This window comes from Ptychodera flava, chromosome 8 (assembly GCF_041260155.1).
Source record: "Ptychodera flava strain L36383 chromosome 8, AS_Pfla_20210202, whole genome shotgun sequence".
NCBI lineage: Eukaryota > Metazoa > Hemichordata > Enteropneusta > Ptychoderidae > Ptychodera > Ptychodera flava.
Genome location: NC_091935.1, coordinates 15,707,804 through 15,719,931, shown reverse-complemented (window position 1 = coordinate 15,719,931; position 12,128 = coordinate 15,707,804). Strand labels below are relative to the sequence as shown.

The 12,128-nt window shown below is 35.2% G+C and overlaps 1 protein-coding gene and 1 long non-coding RNA gene across 2 annotated transcripts in view; both read right to left on the bottom strand.

Moving 5' to 3' along the window:
* LOC139138629 (uncharacterized) overlaps positions 1-12,128 on the bottom strand; it is an 84,833-nt gene that overhangs the window by 41,792 nt on the left and 30,913 nt on the right. The gene's annotated exons all lie outside the window — the stretch shown is intronic.
* On the bottom strand, positions 282-10,551 carry LOC139138627 (uncharacterized). The gene is made up of 8 exons (XM_070707092.1): positions 9,783-10,551; positions 7,903-8,059; positions 5,825-5,921; positions 4,945-5,055; positions 4,486-4,652; positions 3,621-3,722; positions 2,688-2,908; positions 282-2,239 (listed from the first exon to the last, which is right to left on the bottom strand). Exons 1-8 carry the CDS (start codon positions 10,540-10,542, stop codon positions 1,548-1,550), a joined length of 2,307 nt encoding a protein of 768 aa, XP_070563193.1. The 5' UTR covers positions 10,543-10,551; the 3' UTR covers positions 282-1,547.

Sequence of the window (12,128 nt, the reverse complement as noted above, 5' to 3'; positions counted from 1 at the left end):
AGTGAAAACACTGCTACTGTGGCTTTAATTTAGCAAGTACATGTATGTGACATGATTGAAGTTTTTATGTAAGCAGAAGATTTCTTCTCAAATGAAACAAAAATGACAATGTAATGTCAAAATGTTACAATATGTTTCACTAGTGTAAAAATTTCATGACAGGCAATATCTGCTTTCCAAGTGATTTCTGCACTGTTTCTGTATTTCTTTGAATCTTTTTTCATTTTTGGAACAAAACTGAAGAAAGTATTTCCAATATTTTGGACTAAAGTTAGGCCAGAAAGTAAAAATAAATTGTTCATCGGAATCTTCTTTAAGGGCACCATCAGGGCTAATGTTATTCAAAATACTAAAAAAATCAACTTCTATTTTTCCCCTAATTGTCACCCTAGACATGTATACTTTCAGAACAGCTATATCATTCTTCAAAAAAATGAACAAAAATTGAGAAAAATCGCATTTTTCTTCATTGACCTCTGGTCATTTTTTACTTAGTCTCATTACATATTCAAAACAGACAATTAGCTATTTTTGGTTGCCTCAAAACTTTGCTGACTTATGACATCATGTTCGAAATAGTCACCACTTGCTTGCTTACTGAAGCGGCTTTTTCAGACGTAGAAATATGACAGTGGAAATTGTGAGCTTGAGACCAGATCAATGAGTAATCTGGAAGATATTTCCGTTGACTATTTTAGTTTGATATTTTTTTTTTTGGATATCACTGCAATGCATATGGAGATTTTCATTCAGGTATAGCCATAAAATGAGAAAGCAGACCGCGTTAGACGTTATGGTATCCATACACATAACAGGTGAAGAATCTCACATGAATTGCATGATGATGCTGATCTATAAAATAAATCTTGTTTCAATAATAAACAGTTTATTTTTCACGTAGCAATTATAATCAGTCTTTTGTGTTTAGAATTCTAACTGATAAATTAAACTAGTTCAATACCCCTTTTTGAGGTCGTAAACTTTGCATGAAGTATGAGTATCACCTTTATCTTCTAAACATTTCAATCCAATATTCTTAACAATTATGTTTTGTACTGCATGTGCTTTTTGTGGCATTCATTACTTTTAAAAAAATATTTGAAATGCAATCAAAATCAGCCAACATGTGTGAAATTAAATACAAAATCAACCTCAAGATACAAGGTTATCCAAACATGTCACAGTAGAAACAAGATGGAAATTTGTGAAATTTATTAATTTTTCTCACTCCCTGAGATGTCCAAAATTCAAATTATATTGACATCATATTCAGTCATAGATTTAGGTTCATATGGTAATGCATATACATCTGAATGCTTTAGAAAAAATTCTGTGGTTCTATGACTTTCCGTTCAGTAGATACGTTTGCCTCAAAATTCTAACTTTGAATCTATAGCCATGGCGACCAAATATCCGGTTTTCCCACTGCACTGCATTTTGCCATCTACTGCAACAAAAAGATGTCAAACTCTGAAAACAAGATATTAAACAGTTATAGTTTAGAAATAGCTCCTTCGATAGCCTTAAAATTTTATCTACATTGTCATTTATTCACATTTATTCTTTGAAGAATAAATAGTTTCCATGTTACGTGCACGTTTACCTCGTTTTTTCATTTGCATTGATCCCCTTTTCTTTGGAAAACTCTGACTTGGACAAGATTTAGTCCTCACTAGCCTCTTTAGTCTTTTTGGCTGGGCATAATCATGGTCCCTTATCATTTTCTTGGCCTTTTCAATTTTTTTTCTATATTCATGAAGTACATGAATTCTCCTCCCACCACTTTTCTTGGCAAATTTGGAAAATGCCATAAGGTGCACTTTTGCTACTTGTTGATGCAGTTGACAAGTATCAACAAACTCCCAAGTTTTGGACCAGGTGTAAATGTCCTCAATCATTTGTAATGTTGATAACTTTGGGGGATCAGCAGCTATTTTGCTTTCTACAACATTTTGAAACTCATTATCAGTAACTTGCTCTTGTTTTTCATTGGTCACCAGATCAGCAAGTAGCTGGCATACACATGCTATGCCATGACTTGCAGCAATGCAAGTACATGCCTTACTGGATAGATTAAACTTCGAAGCATTTTGCTCACTGCAGGTAATAATTGAGTTACCCTGCAAGTAATATTCCCCATTATTGAAGAGTTCTAATGCCTTTTCTTTTCTCTGAGATGAGGCTGGTTTACCCTGTGCTTCAGCCAATTGCAGTGCTAAATGCAGATGTTTACACATTCCTGTTATAATAAGAAAAAAAAATTATTTTAAAGTTGAACTGGTATCATATCTTTCACAAATGTAAAAATTGGCTTGGAGAACATATAGCTAAAACATTTGAGATTTAGGTTGTCAATTCCTCAATCTAATGTACAGCCATAAAATCATCTATTCCCTGATTACAGAATACAAGCTTATTTCATCATAGTGTTCAGAGCTTAGCCTTTGTCAGTGTTTATTGTGCATTGAAAAAAGTAGGTGAATGCACACAACATATCATCATATCAAAATTAGGAGAAGTAACTACTGAATCATTTTGTGGAGCAATAGTTTGAAAAATTATCTTTCAATTATCCTTTAACTGCCATGGTTTGTCCAAATCCATTTTTCTCCATGATATTTGTTCTCTATAGAGAAAGCAAAAGGATAAAGTTTTAAGTATGATACCTGAATGTGAATAATTTTTACCTGCACTAGATGAGACAGGACATGTACATGTGCATTCAACAATATTCACTTCATAGCTCATGCTATCATTACTAGCAGATGGTATTTGGCATTTAAAGCTGCTGTCCCACTTCACTTTTTCACTCCAACTTTGTGTCAACAACTCTTCAGCCAATTTCTTGCTGTGATTATCATTTCTTGGATTTCTCAGCCTACCAGCCTCCTGCAATCCTGTAGTGTAACTAAAATATCACAAGAATCGAAAAAAAATTACATTTTTTTGGGAGAATTTACCTAAGACTTTTTTATTTATTTTGATTCTAAGTAAGAAATCCTTTGAATCTTTTAAACATGTATTATATATTAATTATGACTCCCTGAGGTCATGTGACACAGCCATAGTAGCATGCAAAATGAGAATCAGTGATCCCTGATGCTGCTGCTTCAGTTCCCCCCCCCCCCCCCCCCCCCCCATTCAAAAGCTAGTATCGCAATGGCAGTTCATAATTCATTTGCAGTAACGTTTATTTAAAAATAGGTGATCATCCTTCGGAAATGGTCTCAAGTGAACATGTTCAAGGTCATGAATATCTATTGCAAGCAGGTATCAGGTATACATCAAAACATTTGATTGGGGGGAAATTCTGATTGAGCACAGCATCTGAAATGAGCTTATGGTACAATCACATTGTACTTTAAGTCTTATGAAACCCATGGAAATTTGATGACAGTGATGAAAACAAGGTAGTTTAATTGCTAATTATGCTTGAACTTGTCTCTTGTCTATTTCATCTTCAGATCTCAGCTCCTAAGAATATTTTTTTTTCCATATTGCTATTTAGTAGAGCATAAACTGATGAAGACTTAAGCATATATTTTCATTCTCAGACAAATAGCAAGTGACATGAGAGATTTGAAAGTTGACGTCATGATGAATTGTTTGGTGAAACTTACCGATAGTATCCTAGTACTTTTGAATCCAACAGCAATAGAAGGTCATCAACCCTGTGATTTGCATATCCATTCAGAAAGTGGTGTTTCATGTTACCAAAAAACCTACATAACATTGGAAATTGAATGCTATATTCTTGACTTCAACTCATTAGTCAACAATAACAATGGTTGTTACTAACATATAGCTATGTGACATTCTAATGTCATCGTGCTATACGTCATCTGGAGTTGATACACAGTAAGAAACTCTGCAAAATTAGCTAAAAATCACAGATACTGGGCTTTTAATCATTTTTTCTCTGTATTGCTATTTCAAAGTACATTCAGTGAAACATTAAAGTTGCAGAGCTCAGCCTTAATTAAAAACGCAAACAAATTCCTGGTTGCTAAGCATCCTCTAAGTCGATACATAAAGACCCAAGCTATTGAGTCAGTTTTCTATGGATGAACCACATTTTCTATTATTATACATGCACTTTCTAATTCTGATGTTTTAATAATACTGCAATCAGTTTGTTCTTGAAAAAATATAAAAATAAAAACATCAAGAAGGTCCATTTTAGGGGTAAAGCCTCATTGTGGGTACCATACTATAAGAATTGATTTGAAACTATAATATACATAGAAAGTGACTTTTTAGCTGTCTTATTCAAACTTATTGAAAAAGAAACTGATAAATATGCTGTTTGCATGAATTAACAATTCTTTCTAACCCAATCTTACAACTGCTTATTATGCAAAGTATAATTTAAGCCAACCATATCAGGATCAACAAATTACTGAAATCCTACCCAGTATATATAAGAAAATGATATTTGACCAAAAAATAATATGCAATGCCGGTTAAATTAATCATAAAACATACCTTTCTACCAGGTTATTTGTTTCACTGTTTTCATGGAAAAACCTCCTTCCAAAGTTTGACCACATGACTGCCACTTGCATATGTAGCCAGTTGTCTTCAAGATATGTCACTACTGGCTTATCAAATCTAGTAGTGACAGTGCAGGCAAGTGCCATGAACTCACTCTCCTATTAATGAGAAACAATTAAGATGCAATTTTATATGACCAGAAATTTATGTCTGAGTAAAGGTACAAACTTATTATTCTTCTTACACTTTTGAAGTCTTAATGCATGATATAATTTTTGAAATGAAAGTGCATCTGATCAATATTGCTCAAGATTATAGACTACTGTTTGACGATATTGATAACACGGCACAATCAAGACAGAGTTAGCAAGACAATTTGTTGTGTGGCAGAAGAACAATTTTATTGTAGTTAATGCAAAATCAAAGATTTCATGCTTATAAATTACTCACTGTATTACAATTCTTCAATTCAGTCATAAATCTAATGACTTGACTTCTCTTCTCTTTGTTTCCAACACCAGATAAACCAGATGTTTGCTTGAGCAGCCATCTATGTACAGCCTATTAAATAGTAATCATTGTACAACAAATTGTTACAGATCTTGACTTATGATGTTTTGTTAATGTCAGTTGTCAATTGTTACAGTATGGATAAACTTTCATTGTATCTTTACAAAAAAATAGTAGTTTAAAACAATAGCATAATTGCTCATAGACTCAATATAAATTTATGATCAGCCAAGATTAAAAACTTGTATGTTTTCAGAAATAGGGTAGATAGGTTGGAATATGTTTTGTATTTTGTTGACATTTTTTTTATAAATTTTTAACTCAACACAGTATCAAAATTACATTTAATTTTCAATTTGTTGCCCAATCTCGTGTAATCTCATGAGATTTTCATTCAAGTTGCAAAAAAATGGTTTAGGGTCTGGGGGTTTGAATTAGGGTAGATCAGGTTTACTGGAATTTACAGGGTTTTTTTTCCTTGGCCTCATCTGCACAGACAAAAATCTACTTTAAAAGGTGAATAACTTACAAGTGCTTCAAATTATATAGCACTAAAATACACTATTTAGCCATAGTATATGTTTACCTGATTTATGGATGCTCACTGTTTGTGCAGATTGTAGAAAAGGAGAAAAATTATAAAGGCTAATACTTCATCAACTTTAACACATTAGAAAAATTATTAATTTTTGAATAATTCAATAGTAAATTAACTTAAATTATTGAAGTTAATTTATTTCTTACAGTAACTATGCTAATAATAAAATAAAAACTACTGCTTTTGACTATTTATTTTGAATATATCTGTATATTATTATACCTGTAAAACATGAAACCAACACAGTAAAATAGAGGAGTCTGGGAAGGCTTCATTGATGGCATTGGCTTCCTTCAGATCTTTGTCTATCATAAATGCCCTAATAGTGTGAACAGAAGATACCTTTTTACTACAAAGCAATAATCAAACACTAAACACAAAGCCACTGGAAATGTCAGTTGCATATGGTGTGTGAACTCCTAACCCTTCCATTAAATATACAATATTGATTTTTTTTAAATAATATTTTTTTCCCACTGTTTTGATACAAATACCCCCCCCACCCTGCACCCCCCACCCCCACCCCCAATCTTACCGTCTCAGGTAACTTTCTGGGAATTCTTATACCCTTAATTCTCTATATTCAAGTACAACTTTCCCGTAGATAACAAGCAGTTTTGACCGGCCCATAAAAGGACAGGGTGATGTGAGAATCTTTAAACTTAAAGAAGCTATATGAAACTCATCAGAACAAACTGTTTTAATGTGGTACGCACCTCGAAATTAAATATTTTCTGATCACTTTGAAATTTATGGTACTGATAGAATATGACCCACAGGTGTTATTTATGTAATAAAGATATTGGGTCATCAATCAAATTTTTGGGATATAGCGCCCTCCATTGGCCATTATACGCGGTTGGTACATACTTCCGAATACCCTCTGGAAACGGCTTTAAAAATAATTATTTTGGCTATCTAGACATGTTTTCCGGTGATTATGGAATGGACCTATCACAAACGTTTCAATTTTACCAAAGTTGACATTCGTTTGCATTATATCATCATTCTGTTTCCTTTTCAATGCCGAATTACGTACTTTAAGTTTCGTAAAATTGTCACGTATAAAACTATTTTTGCCATTTTCAGATTTAAACATTTGTTGAAATTTTCAGAATAAATTATATTAGCTATGCGCACGAAAATAAGGCTAAAACATTGGGGGGGTCACCCTGTACATTTTTAAGGTAGGAGAAGTCAAAGCTGGTCTAAATGAATGGTTTAATAGCTTTGAATGGATGTCCGGTATTTTGGTTGCCATGGTAACAAAATGATGGTAAAGTATGGGAATATCATGGGTGTTAATAACAAATAGTAATGTTTTATTATAAACTACATTACATACAACAGAACGAAAATAAAAAGGACAATTCAAATGCCAAGTTACTCTAAAGTTTTCACTTTTAGTGCGTTCTTACACAACATAGGGAATATTCTGCTCCTATGCATCCACTGTCTTCGTGATAAAACAATTCAAAAAGTTGCGTCTCTTTACTTTGTGGAAACAGTTATTCTCTCAGTAAAGAAAAGAACTTATCGTTGAATGAAAATCAAATTCTTAATTTAAGCTACGGTTAATTTGCTATTGTCTTCTGGTAAGGTCAAAATTTAGACCGCAAGTCAGAAATTGCACCACTAAACGTGTGTTTTTTGTATAATAAAATATATTATTAAAAATATGTAATTCTGTGTAGTATACAGTATTAATGAAACATTATTCCCTTGGTACAGAGAAGAGAAATTATCATTGCATACCAATCCCGATTCTAACTTCCTGTCAGCATTCGGAATTATTTTGTTTTGGTGAGGTCAAAAGGCATACTAGCAGTGAAAAATGACTCCATTGTGCGAAAAGAATTGACCGATTTGAATAATGAGTTGTCCTACAGCATGTGCATCCAATTCATTTTCAAACTTCATGTTAGTTTTACAATTTGACCTCTCTAAATAAATAAAAAGTGATTAAATCAACATTGACAGGAATACCCGAGTGTAACACGGGTTTCTTTCTAGTATTTACAAGTGATAAGTGGTGGCAATAGAAATATGCATACAAACATCGAGAGAAAGGGCTGTTTTGGCATACCGGGAGTGCGCTGTGACACACTGCGCAGAACTGTGTGCAAAATTCCAAAATAATCGAGGCACGATATACTTTAACATAAAATTATTTATCTTCGATTGTAGTGATTGTAATTTTGTATACATGCACTTGAAAATATGTGGTGACAGTATGATCATCACATGCTGAATTACCACTTTATGGATTGTATTACAATTCAATGACCTATAGGACTCACCTTGGGCATATGCTATTTTTTTCCCTTATAATATGGAATGCTTTGGTCAAGCACACTTCGGAATCCTCACTTAGAATTATAAATGCAGCAGGAAATCCATGTCCATGGCCATCCCTCACAACCATTGTATACAGAGCAAATCCATAGGCTGTAACACCTGTGTAAATTCAGACAGTTGTAAGTTGGATTCCTGAGATTATTCACTGCAAAATTACAACTCAGTCTATAAAGTGAACTATTGGAGTATACCACTGAGAAAAGGAACTGCTCAAAAGGCAAATCCCAGATTTCAATAGTAGTGTCGTACAAACATACTGTATGTTAAATTCTCTCCTTGGGATAGGAAGCAGGAAAAACTTTTAAAAAGGCTAGTATTTCAACAAGTCACTGTGATCGGTTACACATACATACATACATACATACATACATACATACATACATACATACATACCGAATATGCGTTTCGAGTTTTATTTACACAAATATCACGGGCTGCTGGGAAAACTTTGCGATGTTATTCTCAACGGGGACGGTTCCATGTCCGATCATATTATTCAGTTGTATAAGAATGCAAATTTCTCTCTGTCAAGGATAGGTAAAATTCGAAAAATCCTTGACAAACCCACTACGGAAAAAACGTAATTATGCTTTTGGACTTCCAAGCTTGCTTACTGCAACAGTCTTCTTTCTAGCATTACAAGTGACCCACTAAATCATATGCAGTGCGTTCAGAATGCCGCTGCCCGTCTGGTCACATGTGTATTCGTAAGTTTGACCACATCACTCCTGTTCTTATCGATCTACATTGGTTACCTGTCGAACCTCGTAGACAGTTTAAAATTTTATTAATTATTTTTAAGATTGTCAGAGGGGCTGCAGCTCTTTACTTGATCGATTTGATTGACCTGTATGTTCCGACAAGACACCAACGATCTCCTCTTGGTGCAGTTTTCACTTGTGTTTTGTACAATCATTTTTTCCACTTTTAACTGTGTTGTACAGCGCACTGAGACTTTCATAGAGTGCATTTTTTAGGAATTAGAAATAATAATGTACTATGAAGAAATTATACAACTTAAAAACCAACTGTCAACTGCAATATCCTTAAAACCCAAGATCTTCAGGGATAATTCTTCCAAAAGACAAAAAACAAGACACTGTGAAACATAGGGATGTAAATTTCTTTTCATACGGATACCCGTACGGGAACCGGGCCACAGGCTTCACCTGTACACGACCTGATACGCGTAGGCTCTACAAGGTCGTTTTCGGAAGATGCATTGCCACTTGAAACTAAGAAAAAGTAACAATTAAAACGACTTTATTCATCGAAACACCAAAGTTCTGCTACGAAATACAGAAGTTGCTTGTTTAAAGCCCTCCAGTAAGATCGACATCTTCCATTCAGAACAGTAATTTTATTTTGACTGGCAATCATTCTCTGGTAACCGAACGGTCAATATTGATGACCTTCGGTTAGGCGGCTACATATACATACATAGTATGGTATAATACAGGTAGTTTCAAGTAAGAAACTTAGACTTCGTTACTCTCTGTGTTTCATGCAAACGCAATGAAACACAGAAAGTAACGAAGTCTAAGTTTCTTACTTGAAACTACCTGTATTATACTATACCGCTCTACATTTTTGTATTGAGCACTTTTCTTCCCTGCGAAGACACATTTCATTCTCTCTCTCTCTCTCTCTCTCTCTCTCTCTCTCTCTCTCTCTCTATATATATATATATATACATATATATACATACATATATGTATATGTATATATATATATATATATATAGAGAGAGAGAGAGAGAGAGAGAGAGAGAGAGAGAGAGAGAGTGTGTGTGTGTGTGTGTGTGTGTGTAAATGTTACTGACCAGAGTATGTTGCATCAACAAAGATCAATGTTTTCCCGAACTTCTTCATCATGTCCCTCTGAAGTGGTGTTTGCATGATTATGATCAACGGCTGTTGCTCTTGCTTGTGGTATGGCTGGTAGTATAGTATTTTGCCTTGAAAGTCTGATTTTATGATAGAGTCAACGCTAACAGCATCATCTGCATCTCTGTGAGGTTGATTTCTAACAGTGCTGATGATGTATTTGACATCAGAAGGCAGGGGATAGTATTCCCTGTCATGCATGTCAAAATATCCTCTGCTTTGTGACCACTTTTGAATTTCACTCAGGATGTAATTACATTTTTTGTCTTGCATAGCGAGGAGCTCTATATATGCAACGAGATCTGGGTGGATTCTACTGACGAATTTTTCTTCTTCGTTTCCTAGGTCATGACCTGTATGGTGTCCCTTTGTTCGAATTATACAGGCCTTCATACACCTATCAGCCGAGTAAACAAATTTATAGGATACATATGCTTCGCATGCATTTGCTCTACTCTTTGTCGGGTCCCCTGTAGATTGTCCCGAAGGTTTCCTGAAACGCTCACATTTGAATTGTGTTATAGTTCCATATTCTTTTTTTCTGGAAAAGTTTCCGACGCCGTTTTCTTTTAGTAGGTCTAAGTGTTTTGTTACAAATACCGATTCCTCATCAAAAACCCGAATAACTTCCACCTTCGTGTCAGCCACTGACGGTTTTGCTTGTTTTTGGACAAAGTCCATAAATGCTGATTCCATGGCTGTAAATCAATAAGAAAGTATACATAAAACATCCAGTTATCATTCTAGGAGTGTGATAACAAGAAATGTACTAATCGGGTTCCCCTTCTTTCAATGTGGTCACATTAGGCGGTGGTAGAAATGTTACATGGTATTGGGTTCTCAAATCATTTACGAGGTCAATTACAGTCTAACGGAGCCCAGCTCAGTTACGATAATATTACGGAGTCTAACTGAGCCCAGCTCAGTTACGATTATATTACGGAGTCTAACTGAGCCCAGCTCAGTTACGATTATATATATTACGGAGTCTAACTGAGCCCAGCTCAGTTACGATAATATTACGGAGTCTAACTGAGCCCAGCTCAGTTACGATTATATTACGGAGTCTAACTGAGCCCAGCTCAGTTACGATTATATTACGGAGTCTAACTGAGCCCAGCTCAGTTACGATTATATATATTACGGAGTCTAACTGAGCCCAGCTCAGTTACGATAATATTACGGAGTCTAACTGAGCCCAGCTCAGTTACGATTATATTACGGAGTCTAACTGAGCCCAGCTCAGTTAAGATTATATATATTACGGAGTCTAACTGAGCCCAGCTCAGTTACGATTATATTACCGAGTCTAACTGAGCCCAGCTCAGTTACGATTATATATATTACGGAATCTAACTGAGCCCAGCTCAGTTACGATAATATTTTAGAGACTAACTGAGCCCAGCTCAGTTACGATTTTATTACGGAGTCTAACTGAGCCCAGCTCAGTTACGATTATATATATTACAGAGTCTAACTGAGCCCGGCTCAGTTACGATAATATTACGGAGTCTAACTGAGCCCAGCTCAGTTACGATAATATTACGGAGTCTAACTGAGCCCAGCTCAGTTACGATAATATGACGGAGTCTAACTGAGCCCAGCTCAGTTACGATTATATATATTACGGAGTCTAACTGAGCCCAGCTCAGTTACGATAATATTACGGAGTCTAACTGAGCCCAGCTCAGTTACGATTATATTACGGAGTCTAACTGAGCCCAGCTCAGTTACGATTATATTACGGAGTCTAACTGAGCCCAGCTCAGTTACGATTATATATATTACGGAGTCTAACTGAGCCCAGCTCAGTTACGATTATATATACATGTATTACTGAGTCTAACTGAGCCCAGCTCAGTCACGATAATATTACGGAGTCTAACTGAGCCCAGCTCAGTTACAATAATATTACGGAGTCTAACTGAGCCCAGCTCAGTTACGATAATATTACGGAGTCTAACTGAGCCCAGCTCAGTTACGATTATATATATTACGGAGTCTAACTGAGCCCAGCTCAGTTACGATAATATTACGGAGTCTAACTGAGCCCAGCTCAGTTACGATTATATTACGGAGTCTAACTGAGCCCAGCTCAGTTACGATTATATATATTACGGAGTCTAACTGAGCCCAGCTCAGTTACGATAATATTACGGAGTCTAACTGAGCCCAGCTCAGTTACGATTATATATATTACGGAGTCTAACTGAGCCCAGCTCAGTTACGATAATATTACGGAGTCTAACTGAGCCCAGCTCAGTTACGATAATATTACGGAG

Excerpts from the sequence above, each read along its gene's own strand:
- LOC139138627 (XM_070707092.1), bottom strand. The coding sequence starts at position 10,542 with ATGGAATCAGCATTTATGGACTTTGTCCAAAAACAAGCAAAACCGTCA. Across the intron at positions 5,056-5,824 it reads GTTGGTTTCATGTTTTACAG|GCTGTACATAGATGGCTGCT; the intron begins GTATAATAATAT and ends ACTATTTAATAG. Across the intron at positions 3,723-4,485 it reads ACAAATAACCTGGTAGAAAG|GTTTTTTGGTAACATGAAAC; the intron begins GTATGTTTTATG and ends AATGTTATGTAG.